At 45.7% G+C, this 23,902-nt stretch overlaps 1 protein-coding gene across 4 annotated transcripts in view; it reads right to left on the bottom strand.

The window, feature by feature from the left end:
* RALGAPA2 (Ral GTPase activating protein catalytic subunit alpha 2) overlaps positions 1 to 23,902 on the bottom strand; it is a 3,672,963-nt gene that overhangs the window by 1,193,564 nt on the left and 2,455,497 nt on the right. For all 4 annotated transcript variants that reach the window (XM_069608069.1, XM_069608071.1, XM_069608070.1 and 1 more), the window contains one exon: positions 10,962 to 11,085. In XM_069608069.1, coding sequence (XP_069464170.1) covers positions 10,962 to 11,085 — 124 coding nt within the window. The remainder of the gene's footprint in view (positions 1 to 10,961; positions 11,086 to 23,902) is intronic.

The following is a 23,902-nucleotide window of genomic DNA, read 5'->3' as shown; positions in this document are numbered from 1 at the left end:
AGACAAAAGGGCCCTCATGAGGCAGCAGGCGAAGGCGGAAGCGGACAAAGTCAAGGAAGAAGTTAAGGGGCTACATCTAGTCCGTGATGAATTGACAGTGGTGGAGGGCATGGTACTGCTAAAAGGGTGCAAGGTCGTCATTCCGAGAACACTCCGGGAGCGGACGATACACTTGGCCCATGAAGGACATCGCGGGATAGTGGCCACGAAACAGCTTCTCCGGCAGAAGGTGTGGTTCCCACAGCTTGACAGCCTAGTAGAAACCATCATAGGAGGATGCCACATCTGCGCACAGGTAGCTCCGCCGCCACACCCAAATCCGTTACAAATGTCACCGCTTCCCACTAAAGTGTGGGAGGAGCTAGCAGTGGACCTGTTCGGACCATTGAACGACGGCACGCACGTCGTGGTACTCATGGATGAACATTCGAGATACCCCGACGCCCAGATCGTGGAAAGCAGTGCAACATCGAGCATTATCCCCGCCCTCGACCGGATGCTATCAGCGTACGGGATCCCCAAAGTCATAAAGTCAGACAACGGTCCCACTTTCATAAGTCACGAGTTTCAAAAATGTGCACGATACATGGGATTCCAACATCAAAGGATAACACCCCGATGGCCTCAGGCAAATGGCATGGTCGAAAGATTCATGACCAACATCAAGAGAACACTTCAGATTGCCCACATCCAGAACAAACCTTTCGAGCAGGCCCTCAATCAACTGCTCAGGGAGTACCGTCACACGCCACACAGCACCACAGGCATATGCCCGGCAGACCTGCTATTCCGGAGGCCGATCACCACAAGACTACCAGAGGACCCAAGAGCCAAGGGTGCGACAAGCCTTGAACGAGAAGCAAGAGTCAATGACGAGAGGAACAAAGCGCAAATGAAGGAAGCAACGGACAGAAAGAGAAGGGCGCGAGAAAACCTCATGCAGCCAGGCGATGAGGTATGGGTCAGACAACCCAAGCACAGAAAGGAAGAAGCGTCATTCGCACCCAACCCCCTCGTCATCACTCATAAGAAAGGAACGATGGTCACAGCACAAAGAAGTGACTGCACGTCCATAACCCGAAATAGTTCACAGTTCAAGCGGGTAAGGCCCCATCATGGAGAGCGGTGGGAATGGGACAGAGACAGTGACGAGAATGGCCCGTCAGAGGAACCATACCAAGGAGACGCCGAGGAGTCGGAGACAGAAAAGGACAGTGCAACCCCTGCCAGAGACTGTTCGACACCGTGCGGGGCGAGACGTCCTCAGAGGAGTCGCATCAAGCCGCTCCGCCTGATAGAAGAAATGGGGTAAGGAGACAGGAGCACCCCGCATGTTAAAAAGGGGGGAGATGTCAGTCCACCCGCATCGTTGTGTGGGGGCCGGCCGCCGTTGCGGCCGTAACGTAATGACGTCCCGGACGTGACGTCAGGGGAAGGGGAGGGGAGTTCGGCAGTTGCCGCCATAGTTGAATAAAGGAAGGTTGTACGCACCGCTGGCTCCCGCGTATTATTGCCGCGAGGCGTACGCGCGCTGCGCATTACTCAGGCTACGGCCCGACAGGGCCGACACCTGCTGAAACCCGACATCGGTGACATGCGTCGGGGAGAGCGCAGCACCAGAGGACAGAGTATTATCTGTGATAATTGCTATGAAGCAAAATAAAAGTGAAAAGAAAGTATTCCGGGGAAGAGCACGTGGAATTACAAGGCCGGAGGCCTAACCCAGGAGCGCTGGTGAAAGCAGTCCGTTCCCGTCGATGCAGCAAAGAGGACTGAGGAGTGGCGCCGGTAGGCGGAGTCAGGGTAGTGCATGCTCCTAGGGCCGCGTCCCTGTGCGCATTTAAACTTAAAGGGCAAGACAATTTTTTCTGGTAAAAAAGGTTCTGTTTCCCGTCCCTAGCGAGGGACACCCACACAGTATGGAGGAAAGGGGACCAGACATCGGAATACTTTGTCTTCAGAGCTTCACATTGAAGTAGGTTTGCTTTGTCCTACTTATAAATCACATATACACTATGCTAAACCTTCTAATTTCAACTTCAAATCAGGAGAGGTGTGATCAAACAATGGGATAATTATACATTGTGAAAACCCATCCACTCCTAAACTTACCTTTTTTCCCTGTCCGCAGGTCAATACTTTCAACTACTTTGTTGAGAAAATTCAAGACATTGAACAATGTATTACAAAAAAACGTCTTCCTTGTACCGTAGCACAGGTTTCTCCTTTTTCAGAGCCTAAACATTTTAGAATAATATCTTTAATAAAGGCCACATCCCATTCCAATAATCTATTCCCTGCCTAACTTGTTAAAACAATTTCCTCACTGATCTCCTCTCTTCCTTTGGCAAATGCCTCGTTTTCCAAAAGAGTTTTCCCCACTCTCTCCAGCAAATTGATGCTCAAGGCATGATATGATCTCCCATGATGTTTAATATCTACATTGGCCCCGTACAGGGTCTGGTGACAGAGTTGGACTGACCAAACACCACTACACGGATGACATGCAGCTCTATTTTGGAGCTCTTCCTCTGTGAACATAGCCCACCTTGGGAAGTGCTTTTGTGCAATCAAGGACTGGATGTCTTTACCGTCTTAAATTAAACCCCACTTAAACAAGAATTCTAGCATCTAGTATAGAATTTCTTCTAGAATCTTCTTCATCTACATCTCTAGCAGTTTTCCAGGAGTGGCTTGCTCCAGTCACTTCTTTCGCCATCACTCCCCCTACCTTGATGTCTTTGGTTCAATCTCTTAATTTTGCTCTTGATTCCAATTTAACCCTTAAAGCATTGTGATAGGTCAGACACTCGGAAGACATGATTCAATTTCTTTTAATGGAAATAGTATGTAGAAGGCCTAACTTTCCCTATCACTAACAGGAGTACCCTACCGATCTTAAAAAACTAAATGTGCTTGTCCATTGTCAAAGTCCACAAGAAATATGTCCTCCATCCAAACTATCCTATCTGTATCACAACCCAAGGCCAAGTGTACTCCTCAGGAGGAGAGGCCGAACCGCGTAAGGTAGCAGAAGAGTGCTTCCTAATGTTGTAACTCACTGCTGTTTAAATATAACAGACAGAGAGGTCTAGCAGTCAGGAGAGGAGACACGCACAGGATTCACCATCTGTAAGGAGTAAAATAGGAATTATCAATAACTTGAAATCAGTGTACTGCAAAACCCCAGGCCCACCAATGAAACAAGTCCCACCTGATATGAGTCTTGTTATGGTAGTCGGTCAATCAGATGGCATAGATGGTATGTCCCCAGGATCCCAGTACCGGATACTATGAGAGATATACAGAAGTATTATGCACTAAAATAGGAAAAAGGAATAAAGCCCAACCAGTGTATAGAATAAGGACAAGTTCTTAACGGAATCCCAGTTTGAGGGCTTCTATTGGTCCGGGCGGTGTTCCATAGAGCAGAAGGCAGTCCAGGACTAACCCGACGGCACAAAGACGCCTGGTAAATCCCCGTACAAAGTTCCACTCCTACCCCAATGGCACGAGGACGCCTAAAGCGCCAACAGCAAGCGTGTCTAGTCCAGGTGCTGAAGGCAGTTCCAAAATCTCAATGTTAGGATTGTGCACAAACAGTAGTACTTCAGATTCCAGGCAAAAAAGGCAAACAGGTTTCGATCCAAAAACAACATCAGGCAGAGAAAACTCCTATTAGCGTTCCGGGTTCGGCAATATGCAGGCAGTGACAATTCCAAACTTTAAGCAGCGACAGGTCTGTAAAAACATTCCGCGTCAGGCACCAAGCGGGCAGTATCAGGACAAAAAATGTAAAGCAAAAACAATGTCTATGAGGCGTACCGAGTCGGGCAGCGTGCAGGCAAAGACAATTCAAACGCAATGCACAAGCGAGTCTGTGAAGATTTCCGAGTCCGGGAAGGAAACCATTAGATCAAGGGGGCAGGCAGAACGTAGGACCAGAAACAAAAACAGGCAGGGGGACTAAATGCACAGGGCAAGGACAAGGGAGCAGGAAACCAGATACGCAGAAGCAAGATTCCAAGGGTAGCAACTTCAATCAGAAGCACCGATCAGCTGTTAGAGGCTGAGTTAAGTAAACTTCCGAACACGCCTCAGAGCAATGCGACAAACAGCTGACAGATCGCTTCCGGGTGCAGGGTGTCTCCACGCAGGCGTCACTGGTCGCCATGGCAACCTGCATCTATGCAGGAATGGTGAGTGGCTCTCCAACAGTGTGTGTTTATACCAGCGCATGGAGCCGTACATGGTAGAATGCGATCGTAGGGGACGCTCAGCAGGAAGGTACCTGCGTGTGTGGATGTCATTACCTGGATTCCTAACAATCTGGCCCTGCCACTAACTACTTAAATAGACCAAGGAAATGATTTGCCTTCGCCTGGTCTCTCCTCCAGTTTATTCAATATTGCCTTGAATAATGCGTCTTCTTGGTAGAACAGATAACTCTGCAATCAACTCTTGTAGCTCAAGAACACTCATCTCTTGTGCTTTCTGTGGTGTCCTTTTTATAATGTCCTTCAAAATAACATTGCTTACTACTCAGAATATTATTTGTAGTTTCTACCCAGGGCTTCCCAAAGGGAAAACTCGATTGGGGGTTTCCTCTGCCCCATCCTAGGCTTCTATTATCATCAGTCCTCAGTCTTATAACGTCCCTGATCTGACTGTTATATCCCAGCTGTATTAAGCACCTCTCTCGTAGGCTTTTCACCTGTCGGTTGAGTATCTTGTTGCTTATTGGTGCTGAAATTGAATGACAATTCCTTGGAAAGATAAGTCTTAAGGATTTTTTTGGTATGGAAGAAGTAAATGAAATACAGAGAGTTGAGGGAAACACTCGTTTAGACCAAGTCCACTATTGCACCTTCTGTTACTATGATTTACAAGGAAACAGCTATATTTGAGAAAGGAGTTTTGAAGGAATGTAATGCAATTTATGATAAATTGGATTACAAACAGAATTGTAGTTTTAACTTTAGTAAGACAGAATGGGATCATCTGTTACAATTACGTAATGAGGAGTATATTCAAATAATAAAAGCGGACAAAGGTGGAGGAATTGTTGTATGGGATGTGGTCGAATATGACACCGAGGTATTGAGACAACTCAATAATATTGACTTCTATATAATGTTGTGTACATAATGTGATGAGGTGACCCGACCGGTGCAATCCAAAAAGAAATTGGTCTTGTCTCAAAATGAAGCTTTGATAAGGGTTGTCTAAATAAAAAGGAGTTTGAATTTTGTAACCCTGTGGATGGTAGGACACCCCTATTTTATGTACTACCTAAAGTCCATAAAGATCCCCTTAACCAGCCTGGTAGACCGATAGTTTCACTGTGTGGTTCTATTTTGGAACCCATTGGGCAATATCTAGATTATTTTCTGAAACCCCTGGCAGCTAAATCAGGTACTTACTTGGCAGACACGACTGATGTAATAAATCAAATAGAGGGAATACCGTTTGATCCTAGCACGGATGTCCTTATAACTCTAGATGTGGAATCCCTGTAGTGTAACATTCCACAGAGAGAATCATCGAGTATCATGAAAGATTTCTTAGATGAAAGAGAATGACAGATAACAGTGCCCATTGACTTCTTGGTTGAACTCTTGAAGTAGCATTGACAAAAAAAAGATTTTCTTTTTAAAACTGCATATTATATGCAGATTAAGAGGACGGCGATGGGGGCAGCATTTGCCCCAAATTTAGCCACATTATATATGTGGACATTTGATCAACTCTGCATTCTAGCTTACACTAACCCTTTTAGAAAAAGCACTGAAATTGTATAAACGTTATATAGACGATGTGGTTATCATCTGGGACAACAAAGAAGGAGACTACAATCTTCTTAGAATGGATCAATGAACAGAATTGAAATTTAAAATGTACTATGCACTATAGTTCAAGTCAAACAGCATTCTTAGATTTACTAGTCAGGGAAGATAAAGGTTCCCCGATTGTTGATGTATTCCGTAAAGATAGGGATAGAAACACTATATTGAGATCTGACAGTTTTCATGCACAGGCACCCAGAGATAACATTCCTTATGGCCAATTGTTGAGAGCCAGAAGAAACTGCACAAAATTGGAAGATCTCTGTCGAATCCAATTTGATACAAGAACATCTTTCCAAAAGAGGGTATCTGCCAAGATTGTTAAGACAATCTAAAAAAAAGGGCAATGATTCAGCAAAGAGAAAACCTTCTAAACAAAGAAAACAGAATACAAAGAATGGATGACTTGTATCACAATGAAATTAGGAAGTCTATTTTCAAACATTAGCACCTATTGCAATAAAATAATCCTACTCTATCACGTCCCATATTCGCTTATAAAAAACAAAAGAACCTTAAAGATTGGATATCCAAAGCAGACAGCCAGTAAAACTAGATCTCTCACAATTACGTATATGTGGGGCATGGCGCCAGATTTGTGCCATTCTCCGTGTGGGAGCTGCAGTAAATGTGGATCCATGCTGGCATGTAGCTCAATCAGAATTAATGGAAAAACATGGATGTTAAGAAGCCAGATGACCTATAATAGTTATAATGTTATTTATGCTATTACTTGCCCATGTAACAATACCGATTAAACTAAGGATCACGGAACATAAATCACGAATTAGAACACGCAGCCATACTTCTCCTTTGGTCAGTCACTTTTTGGCTAAAGAACATGGGCTGGAAGATCTTTGATGGTGGCCTATAGAAAAAGGTTTGTGGTACTGATGGATATAATATAGCAACCAAAGTATCACAACAAGAAAAGTGGTGGATGTATCAAAGCCAGAGATACATCAATGCGTTGAACAATCAGGAGGAACAGAACCAACTATTATAGTTTTCCTTTAGGTAGGGAAGCCGTTGAGACTAATGCAAAAACTGGAAATATTTAATTCTGCCTTTAATACTAATGTGAGAGATGGCCCATAAATTGGGTATGGATCCATTAAGGTTGGCTTCCTATGTACAAGTGTCGGGTTCCCCCTGCACAAATGTTTTCTTTGTACAGAAGTACTTATTCTACACATGTGAGAATCCACCCATCCATAACAGCAGGGTGGCCAATTTTCACTTTCTGCTTTAAGGACTTCATTTGAGCAGTAAGTTTCTTAGTTTTATCATTAATGATGGATTTCCAGTATTCAATACTGACCCTGTTAGCCAAATGGTATCCCAGCTAAAGGTCTTGACCTGCTCCACATTATCAGTTCCCATAGTCCAAGCATGTTGTATGTCCTTGGTTCTACGCGGGAGAACCAGGACCGTAGACTTTGATGCATTGGGTAACAAATTATTTTCCCGAGCATATTCAAAGAAAAGCTGCATCTTAGCTCTGAGACCTTGCAGGGTTCTGTCGAACAGTACGAAGTCGTCCGCATAGGCCATGCACTCCAACCTAACGCTCCCCAACCTTGCCGGTGCAATGGAGAGACCCTGCCACAGTCCCTCCGCATCACACGTGTCTTGTAAGGTACAGCAGCCTGGAGCTCTGCCACCAGTGCCACGGCTGAACGAAGCTGCCTGGGTGGGCCTTGGAGAAGACCCCAAGCATCGTCTACCTGAATTTCTCCCACTGTTCTGAGGTAGTCGAGGCAGTGGAGAAGAGTATCTGTACTAGAGTATGTGGTGATTTCTCCAACACTGATGCATACTCCCAAGCCTGGGCGTGGCTGGGCCATCTCCAACAGGAAGAATGATGTTTAGAAGAAGATGATGATCTCCGGCAAAAGGACCTATTCGAGAACACACAGAATTAATTCCTTTAAACAACTTAAGCACTAACAATAACAGAGTGTACCAATACTAAAATGTAACCACGTGAAAACATACCCACAGCTTCCACGGTTCCATGTCATTTCATCGCGGGATGAAACCACCATGGGTTTTTCTCTGTGGATATTTCAATGAGAAAACTCATTGGTTTTATTTTGTATTTATTTTTGGGGGGTTCTCCCCCCAACCACCCATCCCCTTTAAATATGTAACTATTCCCAAACACCCACACCCCATTTTTTTAACCCCACTACAAAATTCGATGAGTTTTCATGTTGAAATAACAACGGAGACAGGTAATAGATGTATCACAAGCCCCAAGTTCTTCATAACTTTTCACTTTTCAAGATGGTTCACTGAAGTACTGGGGGAACAAACAAAAAAACGCAAACTGGAACATCAATGGAGAAAATGCTATAACCAATCTGACAAAAACAAATACCCATGACAAATCCGAATGTACAAATCAGCAGTCCTGAAAGCAAAAAAAGCATATTACACTCCAAGAATCCAATCGTCAACACACCCACAAAAAGAATTATTCAAAATCAAAGAAATTCAAAACCCGACCTCGTGCAACAGATGCATTGTACCATCACAATCTCAATGTGACAACATCGCAACACATCTAAGAACAAAACTAGAAGCAATACAACAGACCATCAATGCAAGGCGCCCTCCCAGAAACACACCCCCAGAACCGCCAGAAACCAGTGTGTCACCAATCGCCACAACCCTCAATCATTTTGAACCTATAAGCGAAGAAACTTAAACTAACCTCGCCAGATCTCAAAATGATCCATGCCCATCAGGCATCTTCTAAAAACACAACCACAAAACACCAGCTTCATACTTCAGACTACTAATTAACCTATCCCTAAAAAAGGGAATAGAACCAAAAACATTCAAATCAGCAAACATCAAGCCTCTCCCAAAAAAACAACACAGGAAATGCAGAAGACCCCATCAACTACAGGCTTATATCAAATCTACCTTACCCAGCTATAATCCTGGAGAACCTCATCTACAAAGTTCTACTCAAGCATGTAGAAAGCAAATGAATACTCAACCACTCCAAAGTCGGCTTCCGACCCATGAGAGGAACTGAATCAGCAATTCTCTCCATATGGGACGACCTACAAATGAACGCAGACAACAGCAGCCAATCGGGCCTCATGCTACTAGACATATCAGCCGCCTTCAACACAATCAGACACAGCACACTAATACAGAGAATGGAGGAATGAAACATAAAAACTCTGCACTAAAATGGCTCAAATCTTTCCTCACCAACCCAAAAAAAAGAACACACTTACCGCCATTTACAGCTAACACTAAAAACATCACCTGCGGTGAACCACAAAGATAAAGCCTCTCCCCGCTCCTCTTCAACATCTTCAGGCCCCCCCAAAGAAACTCATTCAAACCCATGGACTTACCGCCTACAGCTACACAGATGATACCAAACTCATCTTCTAGACAACCTCCGCCCAAGACACAAACACCCTCAACAATTGCCTCACGGACATAAACACCTGGATGACAAACAACAATCCCAAGCCAAATATGACCAAAACAGAAATAATTATCTCCCATCCAGAAGGCAATGCAACAGAGACATATCTGAGCTAGCCACTTTGCATGGGAACCCGACCTCAGAGATTAAAAAGAATAATGGGAATCCTCATGGACAACAGGCTTTCTCTAGATCCACAAGTCAACGCAATAGCAAAACAAAAAAAAGCGTCTACCTCCTGCGACTAATAAGAGGGATACTACCCCTAACTAACCTCCCCGCACAGAACCCTTGTAATCATCTATTTGGTACCATCGAGGCTAGACTATGCCAATAGCTTCTCTCTTGGAATGCCAGAAAGCAAATACAACACATCGAAAATACTGAAGATAGACTACTACTAAGACTAAATAGAAGAGACCACATCACACCAGCCCTGAGAAGTCTACAATGGCTACCAGTAAAAACGGCATTAACTTTAAAGGCTCTGCATCACCCACAAATCATTACACGGACAAGGGGCTGAAATCTCTCCAGGCTAAAATCATCCGCTACCAACCAGGAAGAAACCCAAGATCAAGAAATGATGTCCAAATAGAAACTAAACACCAAGAGAAAAGGACATTCGGGGGAACCGCATTCTCATATTTGATAGCCGAACTATGCAACTTGGTACTGAAGGAAATAACGACGATATGGAAGACCACCTAACTTCAGAAACACTGAAAATCTGGCTAGTCAACTCACCAAGACAAGCATAAAAACATGGACCCCACAAACCATACTCTGGGACCAAAGCAAACGTGGGACAATACGGATTGAAGAACCAGAAATAAAACAACCACACACCCAGTGCCAAACAGAAAATAAGCACCCCCTTCCTCTTTTGCAAATCCGCATACCTCTCACGTATTACACCCGTCCAAAAGGGCCAGCAAAACTACACACAAACCACACACCCACCGCTAACCATTTCATAAGACCAAACAGTTGCAAACAACAAACAACCCAAACACTGCACGCTACCTCTACAGACACAAGTCCAGTGCGCACAAAAGAGCACACCCAGAATGCTGACACGCACAGATGAGTTTCTCCTAGTTCTACAAGCATAAACCTAAGAGCAACAACTTCTATCCTATCCCTCGTCCCTCACTAACCAACCCACACACTTTTCTTGCAGAACCATGTGAGCGCCCGGAGATCATGGAAATGGCAGCAGTGCGCATTATAAATCATCATAACATAACTTCTCTAAAATGATACTATCGTATTTATATGTTCGTCACCCAATGTGTGTTGGAGAGAGTCAACCGCAGGAGAAATGGACTTATAGCTGATACAAGTTTAGGCCCCATCCCTGTCTTCTTTGATGCATGCATCTGAAACCTTGGATTAATATTTGTATGATTTGCTCTGTTGTGTTTTTTTATTTTGTGATAGGCAATTTTATTATACTGAATTGGTATGATTTACTAAGGTTGTTGTAGTATAAAGTGTAAATACTTGATAAAAAAAGAAAAAGGGCAATAGAGAAGCTGTGCAATGATCATTGGGAATGTTTTTCTGTTGAACAATACAGTGCATGATCATCCCTCTTATGATTTACTCACAACGCTGAAACTGGTATAAAGTATACAGAACAACATTTTACTAACCTCCCAGCCTAATCCTCCAACAAAATCCTCGTAGGCTTGGCTTCCACCAGTGTTAGACAATATTGAGCACTTGTCTTCTTGACCTTCTGCAATGTAAAATACTGCAATCTTGTGCGTCTCACGGCTATAATGAAAAGAGAACAATCAAATTCACATAAATGTGAAGTCTTGCTTGAATTAGTATATAGAGGCGACTTTTAAGGACTACCTTAAGTATTCAGAAGCTTTATGCAATCGCATTTGTTAGCAAACATTCCTTTTGAACAAATAAATGCAGACAATTATTGTAATAAATGCAGAAAGTTAATTATAAAATGTGATGCAACATCAAGAAGAACTGGACCCAACTGATTTACCCAATTGTTCTCCAAATAGACTTCTTTAGGCACACAAACCTTAAATTAGGGACTAGGAATTGATCATTTAGAAAAATAATTATCAATATCTACTCACTTTTTAAACCTTGCATAGCTCTTGCTACCACACATTTTGCTGCCTCCTATTGCTGTCATATTATAGGTACCTTTTACCTTTCCCCATGGTACTACTTTTTATAAAACATTGAAGGATGAAAGGCTGACACGGCCTTGCCAAGATTAAAACCTCTGACATCCCGGTCACACTCATATCGCTGCAGTACAGATTTTTACTGTAATGCACAATAACTAAATAAATAAAAATAAGTTACTTTCCTGTAACTACGGTTCTCCAGCATTGGTATCTTTAATGGATTCACATGCTCTTGAATATTCCCCGTTGTCAGGCTAGGAATCCTTTGTAACATTAAAGTAGTTTACCTTTACATTTCTAAACTGCTTGTCACTTTAGGTCTATGTTAGAGTCATTTTGGTTCATACTCCCCAGAGCCAATTAGACAGATCCCCTTAGCTACCCCCTCCCCCAGCGGTCATCTTCAGATTTGGAAGCGCACGTAATGTGGCAGTAAGAACCAAGAAGAGCCAGAGAGCGGTAGGGTTGCACGTGAATCCATGAAAGATACCAATGCTGGAAAACAGGAGTTACAGGTAAGTAACGTATTCCTTCTCCAGCACTGACCCTTTCATGGATTCACATGCTCTTGAATAAGATCATACAGCAGAACATATTGAGGTGACAGAATGAGGAGTCTGACCAGGATTTAACATTTTTGGTTATGCAATGTTATTGTGTGTTCCAAAAACCTCTCTTTCCATATCTCTAGAGGTGGTTTCCCTACTTCAACAAAACTAAAACTCGGGTCTGTCAAGAAGTCTGTGGTGTCCAAATGAAAAGGTACCATCCTCGTCCAAACTTCTGAACTATCCCTACCACTGAAACACAAAGTCCAAAACAATACCACCATACCCCCAGGAGAATGCCTCCCTTCTCCTAGCTTGCGTTAGACCCGAACTCAAAAGTCTCCTCCTCTTATTTAGAATCTTCAGCACCTTGTTTGCTTCCCTTAAAGTTCCTTGTGTACGGGTTAAAGGGGTTTGTCCCTTCTGTTGTTGAAAAGACAAGGAGAAAGGGGAAAAGCTGACTCTTGAGGTGATCTGATGTTGATAAAACCTTTGTCGTTGTATGTAGACCTTCTCTGCTTCGATGAGGGGGGAAGGCGTTAGGCTGCCTCAATGCTCTTGAAGACCACTTCCAAAGGATGTTGGTCACAGCTCAACCAGTTTCCCAAAATTACTAAACGGAGGAAAAGAGTTCTTATACCAATCGAGGAGAATGTCTCCCTTCTCCTGGGTAAACGTCTCTCGCAGTTCAGGTTTTCATAAAGTTCCAGAAAATATCACTGACTAGGAGAATGGCTTGCTTTTTCCTAGTTTACACCCAGTTTCCAACAGGTTTCCCTTGATTTACTTCCATTTTAGATTCATCAATTCTCTCAGTTCACGCCACAAGGTTTGTATTACTTCCAGTAGAACACTGTCCTTAAACTTGCCCCCACTGGTACAAGGAAGAGACTCCGCGATCTCCTCGATTCTTTAATGTTTTACCAATATTCTTCAAATTGTCCCCACCAGGACGAGGAAGAGGCTCCAAGAGTCCTTCTTCACTCCTCAATACCACAGTCTTATGAAACTGGAAAGGGAATTGCCTCACAAAATGATCTACTTCTCTCTTGTCTTCTGGTTTCACCTTCTCAAGTGTTCCCGACTCCCTTGCGGAATTATTACTGTTCCAGTTACCTTCTCTCTGGGAACTCTTTGCCGGTTTTGCCAGGGGTCATGGGTTCATTCTTTCTCTTTCTTTTCTGCACACTTCGAGGCCCCTTACCATTGGCGATCTGGGCACAAGTTTCAGACCAGACAATCCACCCATTACAGGTCGCGCAAACATCAAAGTTCCTCGTACTTCGCATGCAATCGCATGGTGGCTCTGCAGTTGGCTACTAGCACGGTCTGCCAATGACAGGTCACGCCACCACCACACTGATTGTCAGCTTCAGGGTTGTCAGCTGCCAGCTGACTGATGACTCTTTCCTTGCGTCCCTCAGTTCCTTCTCGTCACTTCACACTGCTGCCCCGACACAGCCTTCGAATGCCTGGGTTCCAGCTCGCTGGCTTTTGGGCGACCTCCTAGCTCACTGACTTCTCATTCCAGATGTCGCTCTCCTTGTCCTTCTTTACAACCTAGGAACTTTTGCTTTTAACTATATGCCATATGATATTTACTCTGACCGTTTTTTTAATAGGCGGACTTGATCCAACGTTCCCTGCGTAGACCTAGACTTTTCAGATCTGTACTCTTGGTAACCCTTGCCATTTAGAGTTTAGAGTCTAGAGCTTGTAGGTTTTAGCTTTTAGCTTGTGATAGCTCTTAAAGGCCTTATGACTGCCTCCATTTTACGGAGTCTCTTTTGTTAGAATACGCCGCGGGCCATTTCTTAACTGAATTGACCCATTCATGTTCGCATTTTCTCTTTACAATACATGGTATAAAATTGCTTACACATGTGCTGCCCTCAAAAAGTGAGACTATAATTTTATTTTCTCACTTCAGGTTCCCGGCCATGCAGATAACTTTATGCCAGCTTAGGAAGTAACATACATACAATTCCTTACCACATGGATTGACACCAATGGGGCTCTTCACAACTGGGTAAGACATTATCATAGTAGACTGTAGGACAGAGCCCCGCTGGTGTACATATCTGAATATGTAGTGTACGATATTTACTTACAATTCTATATGTCTTCTGCCCCGCCCCCATCCCGCTTTCTCCAACTGCAGGTGGGATCTCCTGTTTCAATTCCAATTAAACCAGTAACCTTGTAATAAGACACATCATGCAATGAGTGTCTTTTTAGCCCTGATGAAAGTGGTTACGATTTGGCAACACCACTGAAACCGGTAGGCTGGATAATGATCCTCTTGAAGAAGAAAACATGAGGACAACTCCATTTTGAACTGAGTCCCTTAAAGAAAATCAGGAAGACTGGTTCATAGTATACAGGAGAGCTGAATAAACTACTATGGGATTACCAAACACTGTGCCCTGAGAAATAAATACACAGTACACAGATCTACCCCAAAAGAAGTAAAAACTTTGAATGGACTTTTTGTTGGTTAGAAATACTAAAGGAATATTCTCAAATATTTTTTACATCCCGTGGATAGAGAAATGGAATAAAAATGTTTTTTTCATCTATGAAGCAGTTTTAAAAACACAGAACTCCCCCAAAGAAACCCCAAGAAGAGGTCGAACCTAAACCAGAAAATTAAAAACTCTAAAAAATACCCCAGACATAATGGACCTGCCTGAGTCTTCTAATGTGTGAACATAATTGATCAGGGTACACTCAAGTGTGAGACCCCCTTCTCGGTCCCTCTCAGTGTAAAGTGGTCGCCAAGTAGGCCACCAATAGGCTCTTTCAATTTTCTCTATGGTCTTTGCTACTCCAGGGTGCCCTTCAATAGGTGAGCTGTGGTAGTTCGTGAGTATTTCTTCCTGTAGGGTACGTGTTGGGAGATATAGGCATTTCCGGTAATATTGTAGCCCGTCTTTGACCGAAAAGCTGGTTCCTTTCTCAGTCCATGTCAGTAGATACTCCTCGGGAAAGTTGCTTCTTATCTTTTTGATTTCTTCCCACGAGGAGGGACTGTCCCCACAAAGGCCCAGGATTTTGTCACCCGGAATGATGTTCACTGGGTCGGGAACGTAAAAGGCTTCTTCCCCTTTGCCTATCCATGACAGAGTGTCCGCTTTGCCGTTCTAGACTCTGGGTCTGTAGGTGATAACAAAATCGTACTTCGACAGAAACAGGGCCCAGCAGAGCTGTCGGGATGATTGGGCTTTAGCCGAGCGCAAGTACTGGAGATTGCAATGATCAGTTATGATAGTGATGGTATGTTTGGCTCAGAGTAAATAATGCCTCCATTCTTTGAGGGCTTCTTTGATTGCCAGCAGTTCCTTATCCGTGACCGCATAGTTCAGTTCCGCGGGAGAAAACCTCTTCAACAAGAACACCACTGAATGTAGGTGACCGGTGGTTGTATTCCTTTGGGACAGGACGGCCCACATGGCGACTCTGGGAGCATCAGTCCCCAGGATGTAGGGGAGTTCGGGTTGTGGATGTTGTAATATGGGAGCGGATGTGAACTTATCCTTCAGAGCAAGAAAAGCCTTGTTTGCCGCAGGAGTCCACTCAAATTTCCGATGTTTACATAGGAGGGAGGTAATCGAATGTACCATGTGCGAAAAACCAGGTATGAAACGCTGATAAAAATGCACAAAACCGAAGATCAGCACTCCCTTCAGGGATGTGGGTGATAGCCAGGTGAGTATAGCCTCCATCTTCCTCTTGTCCATTCTGATGCCTTGTGGAGACAGCACAAAACTGAGAAACTCTACTTCAGTGACGTGGAAGGAGCATTTTTCTAGTTTGGCATATAGATTGTTTTCACGTAACTTGCAGAGGACTGCTCGCACATGTGACACGTGTTCTTGAGGGGTTGCCGAGTAGATGAGTATGCCGTTGATGTATACTACGGCGCACACATCCAGTAGTTCTCGTAGAACATTGTTCATGAAGTGTTGGGATGCAGCCGGAGCATTACATAGCCCAAAGGGCATCACTTAGTATTCGTAGAGACCACACCTGGTGCGAAACGCAGACTTCCAATCGTCACCCTCTTTGATGCGCACCAGGTGATAGGCCCCTCAGAGATCTAGTTTTGTGAATATTTGTGCCCGGCTTACTTGGTCAAGTAATGCAGGGATTAGTGGTAGCAGATTTTTGTTCTTCACCGTGACCTGATTTAGTGCTTGGTAGTCAATGGATGTTCGTAAGTCCCCCTCCTTTTTGAGGACAAAAAAGAGGGGAGAGGCTTCGGGTGACTTTGAAGGACAGATGAAACCGTTTGCAAGGTATTGGTCCTGGTAGTTTTTTAGGTGAACAATCTCTTCTGTCACGGCGTAGATCCGGCTGCATGGAACTCGTGCTGCTGGTATTAAATCGATTTCACAATCTTAGGCGCGATGTGGTGGTAATGTGTTAGCCTGTTCCTTGGCGAATACGTCTTAGTATTCCTGGTATTCAGTGGGTAATACTCCTAGCAATCCTAACACGGGTGCAGTCTTTGGAGATGCGAGTAGTGGGAGTTGAGCCACCTGGTTTATAGTCTCATAACAATGGTTGCACTCCTTTGAGAAAGTTAATGTTCTGGCACACCAGTCTATCTGGGGATTGTGCTTTTCAAGCCAAGGTATGCAGAGTATCATCTGGAACTCTGAGGCTGAAATGAGATCAAATGAGAGTGACTCCTTATTGTTAGGCAGAATTCTGTGCTGTTCCCTTAAGTAGCACTACAGAAGATTAAGACTACAGGTATATGCAATAAATCCCCTTTGGTATCAGTCTGTACCACAAGGATTTAGTTGGTAGCTGTGACTAAGCAGTCAGACTTATCTCAAGAGGGAGATGAGCAGTATTCAGGGTTTACACAATAGGACTACAATACTATGGTACAAGGAAACACTGACCAAAGCTTTGTATTAAAAAGAATATATATTTATTTTACACACTCCTAGTTCAACACATCAATCACAAGTATTAAAGCAAGGTAAAATAGTCAAGAAAAGTATACACAACTCCCTAATTAAATTGTAGACAAGTTTGAGCCAGAGTAAAAACTGAGCAAAATGGCACAGTGTAAACCAAGCAGAAATGGCACTAACAATTTCTCAAAAGGGAGGGAAAGGACAAGTTATACATTGTTAGATTCTTAAACACTCTAGCAACACTTCCCAAGTGGATTATGAACAAGTTCGGCAAGGTAGCACTTTAGCAATAGTCATACATAAGTGAAAACCGAGCAAAATGGCACTTCAACAATACTTAAGAGGGAAGGAAGAGTTGTTATAAGAGTTTTTGGTGCACCAACACAGTTGAAGATGAAAAGCAATCTAGTGAAGGCAGTTGTAACAGATTTAGCCAAAGTCAATAGGCCTGTGCCAGAGTTAGCGGTACAGGGCAATGTGCCCAGGATCAAAGTGTTCTAGTAGCTGCAGTCAAGTCTTTGGTTTAACGATTCAAAAGGAGGGTGCAGAAGGTAAAAGATTATGTTAGTCGATTGGGGCGGCCAACCCTGGAGGTAGGTAAAGGATTTCAAACAAGGTGGTGGTTCCTGGCAGTCCCTGCAGTTCATGTTGTCAAACAGAGGAAGAGAGGCTCTCGTCGTGGAGGAAGGTTCGAGTTACTGCACTGCCCAGGGAAGAAGCCATCTGTGGTGATGCCGAAACGGATTAAAAGGTACGCTCCTTTAAATCACATTTGTGGTGGACGGATGCCTGGCTATCCGGTCTCCGAGTGCATGGCACTGGCGATTCGACCAAGGCAGGTCCTGGAAGGTGATTGGCAAACTGGTTGGCCCCACCAGCTCAAGGGAAGAAGGCTTTTGCAGATGAAGATCTTCTCTCGTCGTGTGGAGAAAAGTGGCGAGACGCTGCAGCAGGGCTTCACCAGTGGTTCAGTTGTTGTATATGTCTTTGGCTTCTCTCCTCTTCGGCTTCTTAGTTCCAGTGGCGACGTCTTGCTCTTCCAGTCCTCAGGCCCCTGCTTTTATGCAGAAAACCCCCCATTCATACAGCCTAGCTGTCACTCACACAGTGGAGTGGTCATTCCAGCGGGAGAATCTCCAGCCTATCAGGGCAGAGTGCGACTTGGGTTGCTTAGGCAACCCTGTCCAGGGGGCCAACTCCCCCTCCCACACAATGGGTCTACCCCAGACTCAGTGGCGCCGAAAGGAGGACTTCTAGGCAGAAGCCCGCCAAAAGGACGAACAAAGGATCCCCCACCTGGGTTAGGATCTCAGAGAAAGACATATGAAAGAATTATTATAAAAGTTCTGGCAAATAAAACCTATCGGAGTAAAGTTAATGTAAATATAAACCGAGGGTATGTTAGAGGCGGTCAGTAAAATTGGTAGCCTCGAACAATGGGAAAATCCCATAGGGAAATATTCACGGTCGAATATTTTTGGTAGTAACCACTGCCACCAGCCAGAAACTTTTGAGAGAGGGACTGTACGGTACCCTCTCGAAAATGAACATAAGGGAAAAAGTATTAACCCTTGCCAGTACTTCCACTGTAAAATGGTTTGAACTGGTTTAGTTCAGAACTATTGACTAGTAAAGTCAATGGGGACTTTACATGCCCTGGGAGACAGTAGTCAGTCCCAGGGTATGGAGTCTATGTTTGTGGGTCACTATGACACCCCTGTGTCACTGCACTGAGGGTGCTGTGCTGTGTAACACACATGTAAAAAGATGATACCTATGGGGGTGAGAAAAACCCCATAGACCATGAGTACAAAAATAGCCTAAAAACACACACAGCAATCTGCCCAAGAGTGGGAAAAATAGTCTCACTCTTAGCAGGAGAAAGAAACAAACCCTTCAAATCCAGCAAAGCTGCTGGGGGACTCTATAGGTGGGAGAAATTAGCCATAGAATGTGACAGAGCAGAGAGATTTCTGCTGTGCATTGGCTTACCGGGCCGAAGAGTAATTGATTTCCATCCACAGCGGAGTCCCATTCTACCAGCTGTGGCCAGGTCCATGTAGTTTCCGATAGCGTCACTATCAATAAAAGCTTCAAAGGCGTGCATTCTGGGAGGTTGTTGTTGGTCTATAACAATCACCGGAATAGCAAAAACCGAGGTCTGATTAGTTCTCTCCTCGCTCGACAAACAGACCTCTAAATTTGCCGGGTGCCGGAGTTATCCGTCTCGGTTGAAGCGTTTCCTCCATCCATGGCACCCATCGTCTTTCGAGGAGGCTTGGCTGAGCAGTTGCAGAGAAAATGTCCTGCCTGACCACAGTACAGGCACAATTGTTCCTGTCGTCTTCGGTCTCTTTCTGCCTTGGTGAGTAGTCCACGTACACCACCCAACTGCATGGGTTCATGATGTGCTTCTGCAGGCTGACAAGCCGGTGTTTCTTTGGGTTGCATGTAGAAGATTGTACTCTCAGAATGGGTGTGATCAGCCTTTCTGGTCTGTAACCGGTGATCGAGTTTGATGGCCAAATCAATGAATACCACACAGTCGGGTGGATTAACCACCTGTGCCAGTACGTCCATGAGGTCCCCTCACAGACCCCTGTAGAACAAGGAGGTTCGCTTCTCCTTAGGCCAGTTTGCCTCAGCTACAAGTCGACTGAACGTGGCCATGTAGGCTAGGTGGTCTTGGCTACCCTGCCGGAGGGACAGCAGCTCATCATCCACGGCCTGTCCTTGTGTGCGGCGGGCAAAGAGTTTCTCTAATTCACGCTGGAAACGGGCGTAATTCCGGAGCAAGGGGTCATCCCTGTTTACTAATGGGCTCGACCAATCCGTGGCATGACCCCTCCCCCTCATCCCCCCCCCCCAAGTAAGATAGCACAAAGGCCACACTACACTGGTCCGTCGGGAATAATCCTGGTTTACACAAAAAGTGCAAACGACACTGGTTCATAAATGTTCCAAACCTTTTTGGGTCTCCCATGAACCTCTCTGGAGGTGCTAACGGGATGTTTCCTGGAATTACTACTTGCACTGGTGCCACAGGTTGAGAGTGTAACGACAGAGTTGGAGTGGATGTGGCCCCACCTGGCAACGGGGCTAGACCCGTCTGGGTTTGTAATAGTTGCTGGGCTATCTCATCTGTTTTATCTCTATTCACTACTAGTTTGCGCCTAAAGGCGTTTGTTTCGGAACAGGCTGCATGTACTTCTGCCCTTAATTCTCCCAATAGCTGCGACAGCTGATCTACCTCCGAGGTCTCCATCACTCAGGCAGAGTGGTTTTAGGAAGGCTTTGTGTTCTGTTACGCTTCCCTGAATCTCTGCAGGAGCGATGGAGTCCTCCGGCACTTCAACCAATTCCTACTTGCCCAATACCGTTGGAAGGATTATCTGTCAAAAGAGTGATAGGTTAGGATGATGGATGGAAAGATAGCCTCAACCGCCACTTCCCTGCCCCTCAATCTAGGAGTTTTAATTACCCCGAACTAGGGCGTGGATCACCTTTCTATTTAATATGGAGGATAAGGAGGGCTCTCCATCCTGCTCTTGCAGGGGCGCAGTGACTGGTGCCCAGTGGGTGTCGTTGCGTGATGGTCGCTAAGAGAGACTAATGTCCTGGTATGTCTTCTGCTCCAGATCAAAGTCTCTGGGACCAGTCGCTGCACTGGTTCTCTTGTGCCGCGGATAAGTTCTGGAAACCAGTTCACTCACTGGATTCGGTGTCGGCCTTGCAGGTAAATTCAGTTACCTGTTAACCCAAGAAATCCAGTTGCCTCTATGGTTAATTATGTTGGAGTTGCAGCGTGATTCCTATGAGTCTGGATGCGGAGACCATGCAGTGAGTGAAAAACTTCTAATGGTACCTTTTGTCTTTTCTTTTATACAGGATCGCTCCTGGAGTCACTATGATGCTGGACGGCTGGAGGAGCGGGCGAGTGGTCCAGGAGTTGCTCGGGACGAAACCGCACACCAGAGGTGAGTTGCTGCTGGCGGCCTCCGAGAGGTAGCTTCAGTGGGCGGCGGAGAGAGTAGTAATATCCTGATGCGAAACCTGCTGTTAATCATCTGTTCTATTCTTCTTTTCCAGGTGCCGGAATGCTGTGGGAGCAACAGGTAGCGGGTGAGTAAACTCCAGTGCAGGAGCCTGCAGCTATTCTCTTGTTCTCTTCTTTCCAGATGCCGACTATCGCGAGGACCAAACTAAGTAACAGGTAAGCACGAGCATTCCAAGTAAGCGTGTGATACAGAATTCACAAGAAGCGCGTGTTGGTCTCTGGGCGTGGCTGATATAGGCAGCCACGCTCAGAGACTAGACCGTGTTGCTCGCTTTGGGCTGGCACCCACAGATCCATGTTGGAGGAAACAGGAAGTTCTCTTTAGTATGAATGGATGGCAAGGTTTCTTTGGTGACAAGCTTCTGACTCTCAAAGCCCTCACCCATACCACCCCTGCCTGCCTTCCCCACCTGCCACCATGAACTAAACATGAAAAGGGTCTGAAAGTGGAACCCAGGCCCATAACCATGACAGCAAAGCCCTCACGGACCCGCCTGGAATTCCTGTTAACGGGCCTTATGATGGCCACAGTGTTGTCCCTCATTGCACAGCGTGTTGCCTCGTCATCGGCAACATTTTGCTTGATGAGTTTGTGCATCTCCTGTTGCTGGGCCTCCGTCCATGACAGACGTCCCTCGAGGTCCCTTATTGGGGTGGAGGTGGATGGTTCATTGGCTGGTGTTGATGTGGCCAATGCGAGGCTGTCTTCTGATGTAGGCCACTCAGCATTTCTGCCCTCGCCTTCAGGCTCGTGCTGAGGGGTGCTGTCTCGACCCTCGCCCAAAACCCCCTCTGGCAAACCCATTCGCCAGGTGGAGTCAGGACTCGGGCCTCTAGAGCCCAGCATCCTCTTCAAAAGCCCTCATGAGGCCAGTCCTGGCGCCTATGGTGCCAGGCTCATACACTATGAACAACAATGTGCTTGGGAACTATTGTATTGTCAGCCAACATGGAGGCATCAACATAGCTTGGTTCTTAAAAACCAAGCTATGCGGTCTAGTGATTTGGATGTGGCAGGCCTGGAACTACTTTCCCTGGTACTACTTTACCTGGGTAATATAAACCACACCCTGACTGCAGAACATGCATCGTGTTACTTTGCAGCTTGCAACGTGACGCTCACCGTATCCAGCTATTCCCTCAAACCTCGGAGAAGCAAGGCCTGAAAGGAGACAAAAGGAACATCATTAGCAGCAGCATCTTACCTGCAGTCTTCATCTTTAAACACTCGCAGCTACTGAGAATTGCTTCCTCGAATCTGCACGCCTCCCGGACAGAACGACCTGAAAGAGGAAGATAGAGGCAACATTAAAGAAAGCTGTAGAGACATTTACAAATTACGAACTGTTCAAAAGGCTTACCTGGCTGGTCGCCTCTCGGCTGGCACCACTCCGGACATTCCACTCGCGCTGAAGAACACCGTGACCTACAAGGAAGGAAAACACAGGTTAGCAAAGGCAAGACTTCACAGCGCTGCGCATAGCGCTTACTTACCGCATCATAGTGCTCTTAATGCGCCACCATTTACCAGCGGGGCACAACCAAGCCAGTTCGCCGCGCTGAAGCTCTGCATACCGAAGGGAGAAAAAAAAGACATTTTAAACAAAGAAAGGCATGCAGGATAGCAACAAAACTAAAGAACAGCAATAAGACCTACCTGAACAATATCAAACGGGCCGGCGTCAGTGAAGTAACTGGACCGCACTCGCCCATGAAAGACAACGCGCCCCTGCAAAGAAGGCAGGATGGAGAGCACGCCTAATTCTACCACAAGGCAGAACCTTCCCCGTAGACCACATCAGGGCAAAGCTGAGAAGCATACCAGCGAGTAACTCAGCTGGGTGGTGAACCTGTGGATACCAGGTGAGCATAACGGGTGTCCTGCAGGCTGGGCGTATGTACAACGTCCCTCAACAAGAAGCTCCCTTCATGGGTGGCCTCGTCATGGCCCTCGTCCTTATTGCCACCATTTAGTGTGCATGCAGCTGCCTCCCCAACAGAGCTTTTGGCTGCCGACTGTGAGCCGTCAAGCTCGGTCTCCAGAGATGTGGGCTTGTCCTTTGAGACGTGTGTCTCCTGGGGTGCAGAGGCAGGCGTGTGCTGGTCATGTGTTGGGGGCAGTGCAGCTGGTTGGGCACTGGTGTGGGCATTGTGTGGCACTTGCATCAACCTTGTGCCCCTCAATGTGGATGGCCTGGTGCCATCGTCCCGACCACTGGACGTTTTGGCTGGTGTCCAGGGCTGTGCACCAGCATCATGCCCATCGCTGTCTGCATCTGTGCCTGTGGGGGACAGAGAGAGGCAAGCCCTCAGTGATGGGAGTACTTGCATCATGCTTGCATTGATGTTTGTGCAGTTTGTGCCATGTGGCTCGTTGCATGCTTCTTGTTGTGGCGGACAGGGCGAGTACAAGATTGGGGGGGCATTGGCATCCCTCAGCCGTTGACATGTTGAGCATGGTGTCTGCTGTGTGGCCTACAGGTGTGTTGTGGCTTGCATGGTGTGTGACATGTGCTGTTATTCTGTGTATCGGGTGTGCATTAGGCATAGGAGCAGCATGCAATTTGATGCGACAGTGGTGGGGCCAGCATATAGAGAGAGATGTGTGAATGTGTGTATGATAAGCCAACTAGTAGCTCTCATCAGATTCACATTTGTAGGACAACATTGCAATGTGGATGTCAGGTGTTTGTGGGGACTTGTGTTGTGTGCAAATGGTCACTCACCTTCATCAGCTGATGATGGGACTCCATTCTCCGCTCCGCCTACTCCTTTGATGCCCTCCATGTCGATAGTAGAGCTGCACGTCTCTTCCCACCTTGTGAACTTCATGGGGGAGTGTGGTTCGCCGCCTGTTGCCAGCCCGTGGCTGCGATTGGCCAACAGAATGTCCCG

Source organism: Ambystoma mexicanum, chromosome 4q (genome assembly GCF_040938575.1).
Source record: "Ambystoma mexicanum isolate Mex_15411 chromosome 4q, UKY_AmexF1_1, whole genome shotgun sequence".
NCBI classification, from domain to species: Eukaryota; Metazoa; Chordata; class Amphibia; order Caudata; family Ambystomatidae; genus Ambystoma; species Ambystoma mexicanum.
The sequence above is the reverse complement of the archived record's forward strand: the minus strand, read 5'-3'. Positions and strand labels throughout refer to the sequence as shown.